Here is a 19,786-nt window from a genome sequence, read left to right as displayed (position 1 = left end):
ACCAAAGTCACCAAAGACCTGTATACCCTTCAAAATAAGTAAGCCCAGTAGAAAAAGTCGGACTATACAAAAAGCGACAGAAAGGGCGTTAATTGGATGGACGTTTGAGAACTCGTAGCTTGTCTGTCGCAAAGTTGGCCTTTGTCGTTCATGACGTCCGGGTGCCAAGACTTCAAGCGCGCGCTTCCGCCAAGACACGCTATGCTTTTCGGCATCTTCCATTTCCATACACCCACTCCAATTCACAAATCCACAATGCAGTCCGTTTCTGCTTTACGAAGATGTACTCTTGCACTATGCAGACACCAATCACAAACTACCTCAATTTTCCTCGACTTTCTCGCCCCGACAGCTCTACCTCAACGCCGACATGCGTCAACCAGTCCGTCCAGCTCTAAGCCCCGATACGTCCTCAGCAAAAAGCAGCGCGAGTTCCTAGACGCCTCACTTCGTGTAAACCAAGCTGGTGAACTGGCAGCCACCCTCATCTACACCGCCCAAACCCCAGTGGTTGTTCGCTCACACCCGCACCTCCGGCCTTTGATGAAGCACATGTACGACCAAGAGGCAGGCCACCTCAAGACATTCAAGCACCTTGTCGCAAAGCACCAGGTTCGCCCCACTGCCATGTACCCCATCTGGGAGGGTGTGTCCACGTTCCTAGGCTGGTCAACTGCATCGCTGGGTCGCGAAGCTGCGATGGCATGTACCGAGGCCGTGGAGACGGAAATCGGGTCTCATTACAATGATCAGGTTCGGGAGCTTTTGTCATGGGAGGCTGATGCGGAGAGGCGTGGGGAGGAATTGGATGTCGAGTTGAAGGATATGCTGGCCACATTCCGGAGGATTCGGGATGAAGAGCTGGAGCATTTGGATCATGCGGTGGCTAATGATTCCAAGGAAGCTAAGCCGTATGACCCGTTAGTGGATGTCATTCGCTTGGGTTGCCGAGTTGCTATTAAAATCAGTGAGAAGGTATGACCTGGGGAGAGAAGGCAGGAGGTTTTGCACCCAGCTTTTGTTATATAAAATGTGCCATAACATGTAAATTAAATGTACAACTACCATTCAAATTCCAAGGTCTCAAGGGCCATTTACTATGAACAGGGTCTGAGTCAGATCTTAGACCATTGGTCTATTTCTCATATATATAGGTACCCATATGGAGGGGTATAGTCCCAGTAGTTGATCTCCACATCTTGGTGGCAGCTCACGGTATGTACAATATGTATCCACAACGCATCAACAGAGATATATGATCTGTCGAGACCACCCACCGTTCTATAAAGTCTATTTCCTTGACTCACGCTTTTACGTCCCCTGAAGCTAAATCACTCTGAGCCAGTCACATGGTCAAGGAAACCCTGTGAAAACCGCACAACCTGGTGATAAACCTCCTCGAAGCCATTTGCACCACCATAGTACGGATCCTGAACAACCTCACCCCCTCCGACACGATCATGCAGCTTCCCACCAGGACCAAAATCCCCAAAGAGACGAACCTCCGCAACCTTCGAATCCAAACCATGCTCCGCAAATGCAGCCTCAGTCGACGCTCGGGTAGACTTCGCCCCCGACTTGGCGTTTGCCTTGCGCTGCAATGACAAAATCACCGAGTCCCGAACATCCAGCAGATCGCGCAGATTGGACTTATCCATGGCTAACAGGTAGTCGAATCTTAAGAAGTCATCTTTGGTGACCTTCCGGGCAGCGTGCGAGTAGTTGGTGATGTTGTGGCGGCGGAGGGTGGACATGGTGCGGGAGTCGGGTGGCTCGAGGCTGTGATATGCGCCCGTACCGGCAGAATCGATTTCACCAATGGCGGGATGTGAATCGGCGAGGTTTCGGAATACACCCTCGGCCATGGGGGAGCGGCCTTACATCATTAGTACGGGGCGCAGGTGGTAGTAGCGGGGAAGGCGGGGCAGTGCACGAACAAATATTTCCTAGGCAGACGAATAGAACGCTGACAGGGCGTTCTGAAGAACCCATGATGAAAGAAAATTGGGATTCAACAGATTGAGTGAGGGGGGAAGGAGTTGTCGAGGATAAGAATTGGATGAGTATGAGTTAAGATATTCCTTATCGACTTATCGATATCGATAGGCTTGAACCCTTTAGCCTTACTTCTGCTCCACGCAGTAATTACAATGTAGTACATAATTCAATGACGTGTAAGTAAAATATCAAGATACTTGATACTATACATCATTTTACACGTAATCTTCTAAACTACTCCGGAATCATTTTGATGATATAATATTCATCTGCCTTAAAATCTAAAAAAAGAATAAAATCTCCCGCCACACGAGGCGCATGAAAATAACCATGGTGCTATGTGTGGCTGACTCCACCCGTGACTTTGTCGTTGGCCCAGTGACGATAACGATGTGGATTGAAGTTTACCCACTTTTACCTTTTCCCATACATTTGAATGCATTAAACCAAGGATCCTTTTGTTTCAGGAACTTAGGGCGCAATTTCTTTGAATTTTACTCTTTGTCTCACTCAGATTATAGCGCTTCTGCACTCTTTTTTATTCTCCGAAGTCTTCACTTCTCAGTATCAGCTTCGATTTGATCCACTTTGCGGGTCCATTACATGCACACTGATTCGCCTGCCAACCCCGTCATCTGCGATCGCCCGCTACGTAAACACCCAAACAAGAGGGGGGCAGGTCCTCTTCATTTCTTCATTCACCTTGGTCTTCTCTTCCTGAGTATCGTGCGACAAATCACTCCTGAGAATCCCTGCTCATTGCCTATTTGTGGCAGCGCTAAAAAGCGTGTTATTCTGAAACGACGCCGAGAGTTTAGATCCTCGGTCGGACTACTCTCTAACCACTGACGTTGGTCCTTGCCCACCCGCGCTCCTGGCGCAATCTCCAGTCAACCAGTCCTTGAGCTAGCACCCTAAGCGGTGGACTCAATTAAACCCGAACTCAAATTGCCACTACTAGAAAAGCGCAATGTCCTACAACCGACTAGGTTAGTTTCTCCGATTCCCCTTCACTGTCTCCTGCGAAACAACTTTTAGCCTTTCTTGCACTATCTTGCTGGTCATTGATGGTACATGCTTGCGCCGTTGTGGTCAAAATATAGCCCTTGAGATTCAAACGCCGTGCTCTGGAACACTGAACACAAACTAATATGCGCACGACAGATCCCTTTGGGGACGAGCATCATGCTCCGCTGACGAATCCCTCTTATGTCAATCCCTATGACCATCGCACTCCGTCGCCAGGCCATCGGCCCACATACCAGTTGGAAGACCATCCTTATGCGCCCCAAAGCCATTTGAACATGCCCTCAAGCGATCTCCTCGCTGAGCAACCAACTGTGAGCATTGCGCGCAGACTACTTGCTCCCAAAAACAACAACTCACATTAGTCTTAATAGTACTCCGTGGAAAATGTTCACAATTCCTATGGTCATCATGAATCCTATGAGGCTCACCACACCGAGCCCTATGGTTACGACTACGCTATCGACCCAGAAGCCCATCACGACGCCTACTACACTCAACCTTACCAGCCGACACATACACCCCACGATGATTACGATTTGGGTCAGTACCCCGAAGGTGGCCAAACCCCATTCGACGATCATGCTCCGTTAGTACAAGAGGACAACTCCTTTGTACCGGACTACGACCCAGAGCTCCAGGATGAGTCTCGGCCGACTCCTAGTCCCGCTCCCATTCGCCGTTGGAAGACCGTGAAGGAGGTGCAATTGTTCAACGGAAATCTCGTTCTGGATTGTCCCATTGCGCCGAAATTGCTGAGCCAAGTCCCGCACGCCGAGGCCCCGGGCCGAGACGAGTTCACCCACATGCGGTACTCGGCTGCTACCTGTGATCCCGCAGACTTCTTCGAGGAGAGATTCACCCTCCGTCAGAAGCTATTTGCGAAGCCGCGCCACACGGAGCTTTTTATTGTAGTGACCATGTACAACGAGGACGACTTTCTGTTCGCGCGCACAATGTCCGGTGTGTTCAAAAACATCGAATACATGTGTTCGCGCACTAGCAGCAAAACGTGGGGCAAGGATGCTTGGAAGAAGATTGTCGTATGTGTGATCAGTGATGGTCGTGCCAAGATTAACGCGCGTACTCGTGCGGTACTTGCTGGTCTTGGTGTGTACCAGGATGGAATCGCCAAGCAGCAGGTCAACGGCAAAGATGTGACTGCTCATATTTACGAATATACCACTCAGGTGGGGTTGGAGGTCAAGGGTACGCAGGTCCATCTGAAACCCCGACAGGGTCCTCCGGTGCAGATGATTTTCTGTTTGAAGGAAAAGAACCAGAAGAAGATCAACTCCCACCGATGGTTCTTCCAAGCGTTTGGTCGTCTGCTAGACCCTAACATTTGTGTACTTTTGGACGCTGGTACCAAGCCGGGTAGAGATTCAATCTACCACCTGTGGAAGGCATTCGACCTGGATCCCATGTGTGGAGGTGCGTGTGGTGAGATCAAGGTCATGCTTTCACACGGCAAGAAATTGCTGAATCCACTGGTGGCTGGACAGAATTTCGAGTACAAGCTGAGTAATATTCTCGATAAGCCCCTGGAGTCTGCATTTGGTTTCATTACTGTGTTGCCTGGTGCTTTCTCTGCTTACCGGTTTGTCGCCCTGCAAAATGACAAGAACGGCCAGGGTCCCTTGGAGCGATACTTTGCTGGTGAGAAGATGCACGGTGCCAATGCCGGTATCTTCACCGCCAACATGTATCTTGCTGAGGATCGTATCTTGTGTTTCGAGATTGTCTCGAAGCGCAAGTGCCGCTGGCTCCTTCGTTATGTCAAGAATTCGACTGGTGAGACTGATGTGCCCGACCGCATGGCCGAATTCATTCTGCAGCGTCGTCGTTGGCTAAACGGTTCTTTCTTCGCGGCCGTGTACGCCATCGCACACTTCTACCAGATTGGTCGTAGTGACCACAGCTTCATGCGCAAATTCGCCCTATTCATTGAGTTCATTTACCAGACGGTGGCTATGATCTTTGCGTGGTTCGGTATCGGCAACTTCTTCCTGGTTTTCCACATCTTGACAACATATCTGGGCGATGATGATCTTCTGGGAACCGCGGGTAAAGTATTGGGCATTGTCTTCGAGTGGCTCTACATGGCGACTCTAGTTACATGTTTCGTCCTCGCTCTCGGTAACCGTCCTGGTGGCTCTAACAAGTTCTACATGACAATGGTTTACTTCTGGATCTGTATCATGATATACTTGTCCTTCGCAGCTGTCTTTGTCACGGTCAAGTCAATTGAAACCGAAGTGGCCGAAAAGGACTTCACGATCAGCCAGCTCTTTACCAACAAGACCTTCTTCTCGATCATCGTCTCCCTCGGTTCGACCTATGTCATGTGGTTTGTCGCTTCGTTCATGTTCTTGGACCCGTGGCACATGTTCACATCTGTATGTTTCCCCTCTCCAATCGTGCTTCTTCCTAACATGTTCTTAGTTCATCCAATACATCCTGTTGACTCCAACGTACATCAACGTTCTGAACATCTACGCGTTCTGTAACACCCACGATATCACTTGGGGTACAAAGGGTGACGACAAGGCCGAGAAACTGCCCTCCGCGACCCTGAAGCCCGGCGGCAAGGTCGATGTGAATATTCCTCAAGATGATGGTGATCTGAACGCTCAGTACGAAGCCGAACTGGCAAAGTTCGCCATGAAGCCACCAAAGGAGGTTCAGGTCATTTCGGACGAAGATCGCCAGGCAGACTACTACAAGGGATTCCGTAGTGCGGTCGTGTTGGCCTGGGTATTCTGCAACTTCGCTCTAGGTGCGGTAGTTCTCAGTGCTGCTGGCTTGGAAACATTCGACACAAGTAGCAGTTCCGATGGTACCACCACAGATGAGACGCAGAATGAGCGATCCATGATCTACATGGAGGTTGTTTTGTGGAGTGTTGCTGGGCTGTCGATGTTCAAATTCATTGGCGCAACGTGGTATTTGATCGTTCGCATGGTAAGTTCCTTCCCCACAGTTCTGGTGAAACTCGCTAACCGCTTCCAGTTCCGAGGCGTTTGATTTTATCCAAAACATGTTTTTTATCTCGCCTTTTCACTTCGATTTTGTGTTTCAAAATATCCCACAACGTTGATGTTGATTGCTCCTGAACCTGAACCTTATATCACGGCAGGTCCGATCCGGTATAGCAAGGTTAAGGAATCATGTAATATGTGTGACGACCCTTTTCACGGCAGTGTTTTTTGTTTGTTTTTTTGCCTGATGTGATTGATGTATCTGATATGGTGTATGTTCTCCTATTTCTGTTTTCCATCGACCCTTGAAGCCATGCATTCGGGCATGTCACGAAATAATCTCATGTATGTGTATATGAGTTGGGTATTGTTTTCTTACTGTTCAGGCGACTTGAGTAGATATAGATGAAGAAATAACCTCGAACAATCCTGATCTCTAAAATCTAACTCATCTGATTCTTCGAATGCACACACAATGCAATCCCACCCAAAACCAAAACCAATCCCAACCACGTCTGCTTCGCAATAACCTTGCGGTCGACATACCACTCGCCCAGAACAGTGAACAAGAACGCACTGGAATTGGCAAGTGGAACAGTCAAAGACAATTCTGGCACAAATCAGTACCAACGACAAAAACATAAGCAGCAGGGAAAACTTGAACATACCATGTTTCCCAACCAAAAGGAAAAACCAAATACTCCCCGTCAAATTAATCACCAATGGAATCGAATAAGCAGGCGTCCGCAACAGATTGACAACTGTCCAGAAAATAGTCACAATCTTCCTCTTGACCCACGATCCAGATCCAGATCCAGAGGAGTTCCGCATCCACGCAGCAGTAGGCGTATCATCAACCTCCACTTCCAACTCCGCGTTCAACTGCCTCGCACTCTCATCCCCATCCTCTCTCTGCTGACTCCCACTCCTCCTCCGCACGCCCTCTTCTTCCGGACCGAGTATTTCCTGTCTCTCTTCCCCGCCTTCTTCACCCTGTGATCGTGATCTACCCCGTGTAGTGTCGGTTCCGGATTGTTTTTCTTGTCGGGCGTTGAAGTCTGCCGCGGCGCGTCGGATAAAGGGGGTTGTGAAGCCCCATGCTACGCCGACGAGGAGGAAGGAGAGGACATAGTTGAAGACTGAGGGGGCGGGTTCAGTGGGGATGCTTGCGTCGGGGTCCATTTTGTGCTCCCGACTGGCAAATTGTTGATGGTCAAGGTAGTTGCGTATGCAAGTGTTGCGCTATGCGTGAGCTGTGGTTAGTGGTCTGTGCGCGATAAGATTGCGATTGCGATTAGATAATGCTGCTGATATCATCATTGTAAGTACTTTTATACAGATTCGTGAACCTTGAATCTTGAAAGGCATTATACTCTAATATCAGCCATCGTGAGGGGCTCTTCCAGAGTCGACAATGGCTGGAGCAGCGTCTTAAACCTTGCTGTAGTAGCTCACATTGCCGCTTGTGTGATTAAGGGTAAAGGCCGTACTAAGGGGATTACGAAGTGCTCTTCGCGGGAGATCCCCTATCCTATTCCTCTCTCCTAAGTCACATCTGGTCTGTCCCCTTTGCTTACTAAGGCCTTCGTCTCCCGAAATTTTAGGGCCTAATAGGCAGAGGAATATTAATTATTATTCGTTATTTTTAAGCCGTTTTCAAGAGAGGCGCGGCGGTCTCCTAAGCGAAGTGAGCGTGGTGAAAAGGAGAATGTGGGCGGGCGGTGGATAGGCCTATCGGAACACCATTTCGATCTCATCCAGATCTGCCAGAACATGCTGCATTTTGACATCGTAGTCTGTGCTAATGATCTCCATCTTTTTATAAGATGCATTCAAGACCGATAGGCATTCTGGACTGGCTTTGTGTCGATATCAGCTCGTCCGGATCGCAGGAGAATACCAATCGGATGCCATCTGCAGTTGAACTAGGGGAAGCTCCTTGATTGTCAATGTTTCAGGACGAAGTAATTGCGCCACAAAAAACCGGTCCCACGTAGCCTAATCAAAACAGCGTTGATTTGGGCGGAGTGGAGCAGGTGAGGCTGGAATGATCCATCGATGGTATTGACAAATTTCAGAATCGCAGCGAGGTAACGGGGTCAATCCATATGACAGACAGAATATGAGGCGGTCATCTGTGGGTCTATGACCTATCCATAGTATGACAGTCAGAGCGGCAATGCGGGCGATGCGGGCAATCGGAGGCATTTACACTGATCGGCCTATCAGAACATCATCTCAATCTCATCGAGATCTCAGAATACTAGCATTTTGACTTTATAGTCTATACACACGGTCTCTATCTCCTCATGGACATTTTCTTATCTTCCCACGATCATCCTTCCTCATCTTCTTATCTTCTCCTTTGCTCCATCAGATCGTCAATTTCAATGTCAGTCATCACAAAGAACATCCCACGGGATGTGCAGGAGCTTTTCATCTACATCCCCCGAGCGCGCTTAATGTTTTGCACCGTATGTGAGGAGGCCGTGGTGGATAATGGGATCAACTACCACATCCACACAAAAGATCATCGGGACAATATACCAAGACAGATGACAGCTGCGGAGATCTCAAAGTGGTTCAAGCGGCACCTATTTCGTCACCGGAGGTTCCGTACGGTGCCCAGGATTCTAGGGGAGCACAGTCCGCTGCCTGGCATTACCGTGGTGGATGGCTTCCTCTGCAAGCTATGTGAGATCCTGATGAACAACGACAAGGCCATCCGGAAGCACTGTGTCGAGGAACATGGCTGGGAAAGCAGTCCTTGAGCATACCGACCGTGGCGCGAAGTCTGGATGCAGCAGTTACACAACAAGGAACCCAATACACGCTGTCGGGTCCCAACAGAGTCCCCTCCTGACACGGTGAGGGATGGGTCAGACGGTTCAGAGTGGAATGGGCCGGACGGTTCAGAGTCGACTGAAACGGCGCAACAGGTATGTTCTCTTCCACTGCGGCAGCGTGTGCTAATCGATCTAGGTTCCCATCGAAACGGTGCAGGTGGTGGCCGTGAAAATTGAATCGTAGTTGAAATGCAATCCAACATACTTCAAGTTTATATACCTTGATCTTACCTATTAACAGTCTCAGCAGCCATTGCTCGAATTCGAGTGGATTTCTAAGAGAGTTCACCACCTCGCAGTGGTACTATGATAATACAAATTCAAATACATCCACCCCGCTGTGAAAATCGCCGCCGGAGTCCTCACCTTATACCTAACATCCAACTCCTCTGCTTGTTGATCCCGACGATCCGCAAGCGGATCATCCCATCCCTTAAGTCTCAACCGCCCAACTTGCATCTTGATCATATGGATCAGCTCCGGAAAAACATAGTCGCGATCCACTGGCTCCCTGATTAGTTGTGTGCCCATCATGACGATATAATCTGTGCAACGTTCAGCTATCAATTTGTTAGTTTCGTCCATCGTGTCAGCTTCCTGCTCGATGAGGGCCTCGAGGCGGTTCTTGACTTCCTTGAGGTTGACAAACATGCTCCATTCTAGGTCTTTTTTGGTGATGTCGTTTGTGTAGACTACCAGCATGTTCAATTTTCTGAAGAGTAGTTCTCGCTCTTCGTAGAATCTGTCTGGGTTGGAAGGCATGGTGGAGGGAGAATGTATAAATTGTTAATCTCAAGATTTAGGTTGGATGGATGGACTCCCTGGAGTGGTGTTTGTAGGTACTGGCTAAGGGGAACATTCGACTTATATAGCCGAATCGTATGTTTGAATGCCAAGGTAGATAGATTCCACCTATCGCAGTTTGATTGATAGTACTAAAAATGGCTATTATTGAGTAACGGAAAGGATAAAGAGGTTTTCTGGCTGACAATGGATTGTATATTACAATAAGCTTCAAATAAGACATTGTTGCATATTCAAAGGTTTTATTCTATGAGAACAAATGACCGAGTCAAAAGAAGATCCGAAGGGGAAAATGTTAGAAATGAAAAGGTCAAAGAAATTCTCTAGCACAGACGAATGAACAAAGACAGAAGAAAAATGACGACAGTCAAAATATACAGTATGAACAATGAAAATGAAAGAAAGGGAAAAAGAGTGCAACAAGTCCTCAATTAGTTTGACTTCTTTGAGGGTGTGAAACGTCCAAGGCCCCTTTTGATACCTTCCATATTCCAACGCTTGACCCGGAAAAGATAGTAGGTCATAACAGCAATGAAAATATTGAAAATAATATAAGCCCAGAAAATGCCGTAGTTTCTCCAGCGATCACTGTAGTAGATGTTCGACCCAGCAATATATTGATCCGCAATAGTGACGGAGCAGTATTCGCAGCTGGAAGTCGCTGCCTTGTTGAGTACCTGGCCTCCAGCAGCGGTGGCATACTTCTCAAGATACTCCCAGCATGTCTGGCCAGAAGGAGGATTGAAGATGCTCAGTTCATCGTTAGAACAGACAACATGGCGTCCATGGACTTGGGTACTAGCCATAGCTCCGGTCCAGTAGGTAAAGGGCGAGACACGATACATGAAGATCCAGAAACCTGGTAGAGCGGATGGAGGCTGCATCACACCACAAAATGTGAGTGACATGGCGAAGAGCAGGACGACAATAGCGCTGGCTGTTTGCGCGTCTGGGAGGGCGGCGATGGCCATTTGTCCGAATGTGCCGGCGTAGATGAAGAATTGGATGCAGAGAAGGAGGACAGTGCCTTGGGTCAGGGAGCTTGGGATTCCTACGACTGCGTAGAAGTAGCAGCCGAAGATGAATATACCGGTTATAATCATGTATGGGATCTCAACGATGACTTGGGCGATTAGGAAGGCTTTCCAGGAGTAGGCTTTGCTGGGACGCTCGCGGACTTCGTAAAGTGATCTCTGGGCGACGAATAGAGGCATCAACTAAGGGAAGTTAGTATGGAATATTAACCAGAAGATAAAGCACTGACTTGTTGAACCAGCGAGGTGAAGATAGTACACAGCATGAAGACGGAGTAGATAATGGTCTGCATTCCCTGTAGAGATGTTTTTGCTTGGTAGAAGGAGAAACCGATGAACAAACCAGCAGCAATACCCAATCCCCACTTGGAGATAATATAAGAAGGCATGCGCCAGTATTGCTGGAAGACTCGGTAGGTGACTTGATACAGCTGGAACGAGAATGGCATGGCAAATTCGGTGAGGCCTTCAGGCGAGTTCTCAATCGGGACTTTCTCCTGTTGTTCCTTGTGGATTCGATCAAGTTCAACCTGGACCTCCTGACTTTCCTTGCTTCCTTTCCAGACATCGAACCAATTTTCACCTTGAGGGTTTGACCCGGCGTTCACAACATCAAGCATATATTCGGCAGGGTTCTCGCTATCTCCACAATTGCGAGCTCCGTGGAGCTCGAAGTAGTCAAGCAGGGTCCGCGATTGCTCACCAATTGGGCCGAAGTAGACTGTCTTTCCACCCCGGGCCAAAAAGAGGAGTTGATCGAATTCTTGGAACAGAATAGCGCTAGGCTGGTGGATGGTGCAAAGAACGGCTTGACCGTGCTCAGAGAGACGACGAAGGAATGAAACAATAGACCAAGAGCTCTGGGAGTCAAGACCACTTTATAAGCAAGTCACGTTAGCAGTTGAAATTTATAGGAGGTAAAGGATAAATCTTACCTAGTAGGCTCATCAAGGAAAAGAAGTAGCTTGGGCTTCGCAGCCAACTCAACACCAATAGTCAAAAGCTTACGCTGCTCAACGTTGAGACCCTCACCAGGGACACCGACAATAGCTTCCGCAAATTCTTCCATACGAAGCATGCGAATGACTTCTTCCACATATTCGTACTTCTCTTTGACCGAGACACTAGCAGGTTGCCGCAGAAGCGCACTGAAACGCAAAGACTCACGAACTGTAGCAGTTTCAAGATGAAGATCCTGCTGTTGAACGTACCCAGTCTTACGCTGGAAACTCTGATCCAATCCACGACCATTGACAAGCATATCACCTGTCACAACACCAACAGACGTGCGGTGTGCCAGCACGTCCAAAAGAGTGGTTTTACCAGCTCCACTGACACCCATGAGTGCCGTCAGGGTTCCAGGCTTGACCCAGCCGGCAACATTGTCCAAAAGCCTGCGCGGTTCACCTTTGATTTCAATGTCGTAGCAAACATCCCGCCAGGTAAAGATGTCAGTCTGGGGCTGGATAGCTCCCATTTCCTGGTTTCCATCTTGGCCAGAGGTATGCTGTACAGCCGCTTCATCGGTGGTCTCGACATCAGACTTGCTTTTCTTCAATCCGCGGCGCAGGTAAGCGGGCTCATGACCACGACGGAAAACCAAAGCCTCGGCGGTACTTGTTGTAGACGAGTTAAGCTCACAGGCGATGAAGTAGATGGCCATGAATCCGATCAAAAATGCACACAGAATTCCGAAGTTCCTCCAGACATGGGAGAATGTGTATCGGTAGTTCAGCCAGATATAGCGATCGCCGCTCACGGTCAGTTCTCCTGCTACCGACCCAGCTGTACTGCAAGAGAACGATTCACCAGACATGTCAGCGTAGGAAGGAACGAAGGATGAGCAAGGGAAGTCGCGTCCATGGAACTCGTTCGCAATCAAAATCTCGAACGCGTAGTAGATCGGGTTGAGATAATGGATCCATTCGAACCAGGGGTGCATAGAGGGGACCGGTAACACGAAGCCTGTATAGACGACCAGGGCTAAGATCATGACTCCGGCCAATCCCATTGCTTGAGAGACCGTCTTTGTGATGGCTGCCAATGTTCGGAAAACTGCACTCATAACAAATGTGATCATGAATGTAATGAGGAAGTAGAGGAAGAAGTTGCCCGCCTTTCGTTGGAGACCGACGAGGAAGTAAAGAATGATATTGAAACAGACTGCGAGAACAAATTTGACTGGTACGTCGGCAAGAACTCCTGCTATTGCCTCGGTGAAAGGATGGTAAAAGGCGTATGAATTGTGCTTTTCAATGATTGGTCGCTGTGCATAAAGGCTGTTGATTTCAGACATGGCCGTCAAAGCATTGAGGAGAACTGCGAAGAATAGCGCGGCGCTTTTCGAAGTAAAGCCGGCGGTAGCGTTGGGGGAGTCGTAGAAGGTGGAACCAATGATTAGAGCCATGATGATGTTACTGACCACAGTGGACACGGTTGAGGCTGCATCATTCCATAGCCGCTGATAAGCACGGACTGTGTTAAGCTTGATCTGCATGGGAATACTGATGATATAGGGAGACGTAGGACGGGTGTGCTGGGCTTGATTGTCTCGTTTCCTTTCTTGGAATTCAACAACAGCGGCAGCGTCATCCTTCACGGGGTATTTCTCCTCGTATGTGGCAATCTCAGCCATGAGCTGTTTATACTCTGACGATTTAAGCCAGGCATCCTCAAACTCTTCAGGGGTACGAGGGACTTGAGACTCCATACCGGACTTCGCTTGACGCTCATCTGGGTTGGTGATGGAGGTCAGAAAGTCACCAGTAGTTTGTCTTGGAGGGCAATACCATCCCTGCTTCTCAAAATATTCCTTGGCAGTATTTGCTGGTCCGAAGAACACCTGGTGACCCCCGTAAAGAACGATAACTTTATCAAAGCGGTCATAAATGCTCTGACTTGCCTGGTAAGCCGCCACGGCATGGGCGGAACCAGTAAGGTCCGAGAGTAATCGAAGGGACTCGACAAATTTCAAGGCTGTGGCCGAGTCTAATCCACGTGTGGAATTGTCCCAGGCAGCCAGAGGCGATGCAGCAAGTGCCATTTCGGCAATACTGACACGCTTTCGCTCTCCACCCGAAACACCGCGGATGAAGTCGTCTCCCACGCGAGTATTATAAGTGTGACTTAGGCCAAAAACGGCCATCACTATCTGCGCCATGTATTTTGCGAACTCGCTGCGACTCATTCCTTGGAATCTGTGGGATGGGGTACGAGTTGCAGCCGCGTGCTCCAAGGTCTGACCAACGGTGAGGTGAGGGAAATGGCGATCAACCTAGTAGGTTATGCAAGTCAGTATGTTTCTCATAAACAGAAAGGGATTGGTACGGCTTACTTCTTGATTGTAAACCATTTCACCCTTGAACTCTTTCATCATGCGGCGCTGAGGAATACCTGGCTAGATCAGTAAATGACATTGAGAGCTGAAGTAGTAAAGAGAATCTTACCATTGTAATTAATGACACTACCCTCACCCATCTCTAAGCTATGCAGCTCCCCCATCATTGACTTGAGCAAGGTACTGCAGCCCGCTCCAGGGCGACCAAGCACAAGCAATAGCTCTCCACTCTTAAGAAGGCCATTGAAGTCCTTGAGAATGCGCTTCCTGGGGGCCTTGCGGAAGGCCTCTCCTATCCGAAGGGGTGCTGTCAACATGGAAGATACCGTGTCTTGAAACTGTAACTCCGATCCAGATCCAAAGATGTTGAGGTCCTTGAACACAATACCCATCTTTTGGCCACGTTCCCGGCCCACGTCTTGCATGGCAGTGACAATCCATTTTCGCAAGTCAAACTTCTCGGATTTGGGGTCAAGGGTGGGATCTTGGGCGGCGGCTGATGCTACACGGTGTGTGGAACCGATCGTAGACTGTCGCCGAGACTGTTGGGTTGCTATACGGGTAAGAGTTTCAACCTCATTCGGGTCGTCTAAGCCAATTGGCTTATATGTGGTCTCTGAATCGTCATCTTCGAATTGGTTCTCTGAAGCCAGCTCTTCAGGCTTCTCGTCCTCGCGGAAGGAGGCAGACATGACTGCCAGATATTTCGGTATTCGGCGAAGTACTATAGAGCAGATACAGGGGCATAAGGGAAGGAAATGAGTACTTATTTAACCAATGATTCGCTCACTCGGCCTCGGATGAATTGCAACAGTGCCGGGGCTAGTAAACTTAAACGTCTGGCACAAACCAATGTAAGGTGACGTTATTTACTACATAACGGTTGACATCCCTCGGGGCCGGAATTGGATCAAGGACGGAGGATCGGTGTCCCGTTGTAAAGATAACATCGCTGATTGGCCTCGGATCTTACCAGATCCGGGAAATGTGGATTCCTTTCCCTTGAATGACTCCATAGCCTCGTCGATCTCTTATGTAAAGCGGACCCGTCGGGTTCCGCTGACTCATCGGATCGATTTTTTACCGAGATTGGCATTACAAGGTTGCTATAACATTTGAAATGGTCAGATAAAGAAACAAGACTCTTCTTTGGGTTTCGCACATTTGGATCTCTGTTGTCTGGTCGACCAGCCGCTTGCGTTGTGTTATACCACTACTATAACCTCTTGACTTTGAAGAACTGGTCCCGCTTACGTACTCAGCAAAATCTTAACTATATTTCTATCTTGATCTCCGGCGACGCCCAGACTTTACAACGGATTTCCATGAATTGTCTAATATGCCAAGATACCGAGGCAAAACTCGGTGCTTTGCCCAGAGCCCGACTTCCGGGTTGATGCCGATACTTTCAACCTTCCTGTATACTAGCGTATAGAACAAATCCAGCCATACTTATAGGCCAATCAGTCTACAAATCTTATCAAAATCGAATGAGATCCGTGCCGATGATCGATCGGCACCGGGGTTTTAGTTGCACCGGTCTTGATACGCACAAGCCCGACCCACAACCTTAGTGCACTGACCTTTATATTGTCTGGACTCTTTATTCAAGCAACAGAAGCCTGGTGGATGCTTGTCATTAATAGGCGCACGCGAATAGTTAGGCAGATATATTAGTGCCTTAGTGACAATTCGGGCTGAGAAATCTATACTTTCTCATATCCACCACAGTGGGCCCCGGTCCGCTGGAAATATTAATCCCGTTCTGACCTGCAAGAGCCGAGCGAGTTAAGGTCAGGGTCCCTTTCCAGGGTTCAAATCAAGAAATTGCCTGTCGATTCATTATTCAACATGATACTACACGTCATTTGATTATTTGGAGCGTATCGTGTCAGTTTTATGGTTATGTACGACTTGGCAGCTACGAGTAATATTGAGTATTGTTACTTTCGGCAATGTTAGGGGATGCCATGGTATGCTAAGTAAATGATCAAGTTTGCACCAGTAGGCTGGAAATTGTCATCAGAATGGCCGATGACGTTGGTAAATTGATATCTCTGGCCCGAGTCCATCGCACAATATTTCCCTCTCGGGATTTGTTGACAAGAAACGTTGAGTAGAAGGCTTTGATGAATCAATACGCCTGATGACTAGCCCCTTGCTCCAGACTTTCGCCTTCGTTCATCTGCTGCATGATCTTGACTCCGGAGCTTGCCCCGATCCGCACCGCACCAGCCTTAAGCATACGCAAGCAGTCATCTGCAGACCTGATACCCCCACTCGCTTTGACTAAACAACCATTGGAGCATATCTCGGCCACGAGATGCATCAGTCTAACATCCTGAACATTGGCCCCGGCCCCACAGAATCCCGTGCTTGTTTTAATAAAATCCACCCTGGCCGTACACGCAACGATAGCAGCGGCAATAAGCTCATCTCTGTTGAGCTGAGACGTCTCCAAGATGGCTTTTAGTTTCGTCGGTGGCGGTGCCGCATTACGTACGGCCATTATATCGTTGTAGACTGCTGTGTAGCCCCCGTCTTTGAGTTTCGGGTAATTGATGACCATGTCGAGTTCAGTCGCTCCATCAAAAATTGCATTTATCGCCTCTTGAACCTTCAATTTGGTGTCCTGCGTGCCCTCCGGGAAGCCTACCACGGAGGCCACTCCCGTGTTGGTCCCCTTAAGGTTGGCGGCAGCGCGGGCGACATAGTTCGGTCGAACGCAGACAGTGGCGAAGTCGTACTCTTTGGCTTCGGCACAAAGGACGTCGATTTGTTCTTCAGAGGCTGACAAGGCTAGGAGAGTGTGATCGATCAATCGTGGGATATTTAATGGGATTTGCGGTTCCGGCAATGATCTAGAAGGGATGCACTCTTTCAAATTGTCAATCAAGACCGCCCAGTCCGGGTCATTCAATGGGACAGTGGACATGCTGGGTTCGATGCTGTCTTTCTCGTCGGGGCATGCCACCAGAAAGGGTTACAGCTTCGTTGGAGGGGTGGGAGAGGGGTTGTCGTCACGTGAGATCTAGAGGCTCATAATTATGACGAACCGTTGATTCACTCGTGACACGATATGAGACCATTAGAAGTGGCGTTGAGGCTGACGTTGACAGAAGGCAGTTGTCGCTTGATGAAAGTGGCAATGGATGTCTCGTCCATCTTATCTTCTTATCAGATACTTGGTCAGCGACAGAATCATAACGATGTACAACGTGTATTAAGTCTGGCAATCACATGAGTCAAATGGCATAGTGTAGCATATCCGATACTCATGTCCATTCAATATCCTATCAGAAGTGCCTATGTCGTTCAGGCACAGCACAGGCAGTCAGTGTCCACTGAGAGTTGCCCGGAGTTGCACACCCATCAATCTTCTGCCTTTGATGCTTTACTTGGCCCATCATGTTCGCCCTCTTATTTACAGCTGCCACACTCCGGTCCTCGAACATCGTCCACCCGCCCAATTCGTTTTCCAGGTCCACCAGGGCCGCCGCCGCCGCCACCACCCCCACCCCCTCCACCAGAGCCATATGAGCCGGAGCCTCCACCGGTAGGACCACGAGATGCGTTGCGTGTTTTCGGCCGATGAATATTGAACGAAGAGTTCTGCGCGGCAAGGTATGGGTCCAGCTAGAATGGAATGGGTCAGTCAGCATTAGAAAAGCACAGGCGGCCAAAGAGAAATCATGATCAGAAGTTGCGCCAGGTAATGAAATAACCAGGGCTTTCATACCGAGAAGAAGCTCACGAGGTACAAGCCAAAGAAGACATAGACGCTCTCGAGGAATCGCGAAACGCGAACCGAGAATGGTGGGCTGTCGGTGTTCGACTGGATTAGCACAGAGCCTCTTGTGTGATTATTCATGTGCAGTGGGATCCCTTACCTTGACAAAACTTGCCCATTTGAGAAATAGGGGGTTTGTGGCTTCTTTGTCGACATGGTTGATATTGAAGTAAGGTTGAAGTTGATGAGTTGGAGATAATCAGGACACGATAAGGCTGGACCCGCTTCCCGATGTCACCTAATATCTACTAGTAGTCACCTGACTCAAGTATAAGTAAGTAGTAACTGTTTACATCTTCCTGAACATTTGTTTTTACTCATTACCTACATACCTATTACTTCTCATTTAGCCAGTTAATATATATTTTAGGTGGGGCACGATCGCAAATCCAACCACCACTCGTGTCATAGAGCTTCAGGTAGCTCTATGACACGCGGCGCCTGCCTAGGTGTTATATTATTTTCTGTACTATTCTACTTCGCCTCCTAATTAGTCTCCTACTCAGTCTCGCATTCAGTATCTTGCCCGGTACCCTACCCGGTATTCTAATTTCTTTGGTACCGGATTAGCTAAGTGGTCAAAGGGTTAAGTGAGGTAATGATATCGCCATTATGATCCTCTTATGAATATACCATCCTAAATACTTTATAATAGTAGTCATCGATTCTGGTGTTGACTACTACCTCCATCTTTACAATCATGGCTTCCATCAAAGTACCAATATACCAGTATAAAGGGAAAAAGGATTTCCTTGAGGTTTGGAACCGGGAGTGTAGCCAATCTTACATTTTCAAAATGGATGAGCGCACCTTCCAAAAAGATTTCCTAAACACCAAGGATAGAGATATGGCCAATTCGTGGAAGGAATATGACGGATCCTCTGGTAACCTTATCATTATGTCAGTCTCGAACCACATGAAGAAGCGGCCGGGGAATTTTCTTGTTTGTTCGAAATTGGGCTAATGACATCGCAAAGGAACGACTAATAGAAGGAAGTCAGATGGAGGATGGGGCCCTGAGGAGCTCCGTGAATGGCCTACAATGGTTTTGGGCTCTCCAAAATCATACACAGCGGAATAGAAAGAAAAGAGAGCGAAAGAGAACAGAAGAAAAGTGAAGTTAAATGAGAAGGGGGAGAATTGAAAAGTCAGTTGGAGGTTTTGAATGTATGTCCTGTCCTACCCAAGTAATAGACCGGTAGATTTGACATAGCATGTGCATGGATGTAGAAGCAAGCGAATATTGCTCTACATCATATTTGAAAAATCAATGTGGCATTGTAGTGCCTTGAGTCTACCGACACTAAACTCGGTGTTCTACGTGCCAAACCGGGCGTACCGATCCCTGCCCCTTGAAGTACATCGTAACAGGAAACGAGGACAACTTCCAAAGTGCATGCAGCACCCAAGCGAGCCGCTTTACACAGATCTATAATTTTTTCAATGCCGAGTGCTCCAGGTCGACCATTATTGCATTCACCACTGAGACTCTCTGCCTCCTATCAACCATACCTGACGTTGTGATCACTGATATTTATAACTACCGTTCACTTGTTATATTTTTCAGGCTCCCGTTGTTTTTGATGAGTGGGATAAATGGTCTCTCGACTGGCCTGTCTTCTTAGCGAAGATGCTAGCTAGCACGATTGGCAACGATAGAAGCACAAATTGCCGATCAAATATACAAGGATGCTGAAGCGAGGCAGTCTATATAAACGGAATGGAACGAAACAGCGACATGTTCAACATAGCTGGCTCTACCCAACTGCTGGAACAATTTTATATGGCAGAGTAGTCGGTGAGTATCTACTCTCTGTTAAGAACGCTATTACCCAAATATTAAAATTCAATAGCCCGACCTCTTCGGCCTGGATTCCAATACTAATTCCATCATTGGCTCAACATCCCACTGCGTTCAAACAAAGGATGTTCTCAGCCAACCGTAGCTCCACGATCTGCCTGTCACCTCT

At 48.3% G+C, this 19,786-nt stretch overlaps 8 protein-coding genes across 8 annotated transcripts; 3 read left to right on the top strand and 5 right to left on the bottom strand.

The window, feature by feature from the left end:
- Positions 1–255: 255 nt before the first annotated feature.
- Positions 256–981, top strand: N7520_003715 (demethoxyubiquinone hydroxylase family protein; the record flags this gene model as incomplete). Its single annotated transcript, XM_057137650.1, has 1 exon — positions 256–981. The coding sequence occupies one exon, from the start codon at positions 256–258 to the stop codon at positions 979–981; it is 726 nt and encodes a 241-aa protein (XP_056998115.1).
- Positions 982–1,331: 350 nt separating this feature from the next.
- Positions 1,332–1,992, bottom strand: ltpA (tyrosine protein phosphatase LTP1; the record flags this gene model as incomplete). Its single annotated transcript, XM_057137649.1, has 2 exons — positions 1,332–1,876; positions 1,938–1,992. 2 exons carry the CDS (start codon positions 1,990–1,992, stop codon positions 1,332–1,334), a joined length of 600 nt encoding a protein of 199 aa, XP_056998114.1.
- Positions 1,993–3,149: 1,157 nt separating this feature from the next.
- chsA (chitin synthase I) lies at positions 3,150–6,051 on the top strand (the record flags this gene model as incomplete). The annotated part of the gene is made up of 4 exons (XM_057137648.1): positions 3,150–3,338; positions 3,399–5,423; positions 5,470–5,988; positions 6,037–6,051. 4 exons carry the CDS (start codon positions 3,150–3,152, stop codon positions 6,049–6,051), a joined length of 2,748 nt encoding a protein of 915 aa, XP_056998113.1.
- Positions 6,052–6,448: 397 nt separating this feature from the next.
- N7520_003712 (uncharacterized protein) lies at positions 6,449–7,187 on the bottom strand (the record flags this gene model as incomplete). Its single annotated transcript, XM_057137647.1, has 2 exons — positions 6,449–6,615; positions 6,674–7,187. The coding sequence occupies 2 exons, from the start codon at positions 7,185–7,187 to the stop codon at positions 6,449–6,451; spliced, it is 681 nt and encodes a 226-aa protein (XP_056998112.1).
- Positions 7,188–8,395: 1,208 nt separating this feature from the next.
- Positions 8,396–8,776, top strand: N7520_003711 (uncharacterized protein; the record flags this gene model as incomplete). The annotated part of the gene is made up of 1 exon (XM_057137646.1): positions 8,396–8,776. The coding sequence occupies one exon, from the start codon at positions 8,396–8,398 to the stop codon at positions 8,774–8,776; it is 381 nt and encodes a 126-aa protein (XP_056998111.1).
- Positions 8,777–9,136: 360 nt separating this feature from the next.
- On the bottom strand, positions 9,137–9,613 carry N7520_003710 (uncharacterized protein; the record flags this gene model as incomplete). The annotated part of the gene is made up of 1 exon (XM_057137645.1): positions 9,137–9,613. One exon carries the CDS (start codon positions 9,611–9,613, stop codon positions 9,137–9,139), a length of 477 nt encoding a protein of 158 aa, XP_056998110.1.
- Positions 9,614–10,086: 473 nt separating this feature from the next.
- Positions 10,087–14,718, bottom strand: N7520_003709 (uncharacterized protein; the record flags this gene model as incomplete). Its single annotated transcript, XM_057137644.1, has 5 exons — positions 10,087–10,872; positions 10,920–11,565; positions 11,625–13,963; positions 14,024–14,082; positions 14,136–14,718. The coding sequence occupies 5 exons, from the start codon at positions 14,716–14,718 to the stop codon at positions 10,087–10,089; spliced, it is 4,413 nt and encodes a 1,470-aa protein (XP_056998109.1).
- A 1,442-nt stretch (positions 14,719–16,160) lies between these two features.
- Positions 16,161–17,972, bottom strand: N7520_003708 (2-deoxyribose-5-phosphate aldolase; the record flags this gene model as incomplete). Its single annotated transcript, XM_057137643.1, has 4 exons — positions 16,161–16,978; positions 17,455–17,662; positions 17,766–17,847; positions 17,917–17,972. The coding sequence occupies 4 exons, from the start codon at positions 17,970–17,972 to the stop codon at positions 16,161–16,163; spliced, it is 1,164 nt and encodes a 387-aa protein (XP_056998108.1).
- Positions 17,973–19,786: the final 1,814 nt, after the last annotated feature.

This window comes from Penicillium odoratum (assembly GCF_028828045.1).
Source record: "Penicillium odoratum strain IBT 22623 chromosome Unknown utg000003l_segment0_segment0, whole genome shotgun sequence".
Classification (NCBI taxonomy): Eukaryota; Fungi; Ascomycota; class Eurotiomycetes; order Eurotiales; family Aspergillaceae; genus Penicillium; species Penicillium odoratum.
The sequence above is the reverse complement of the archived record's forward strand: the minus strand, read 5'-3'. Positions and strand labels throughout refer to the sequence as shown.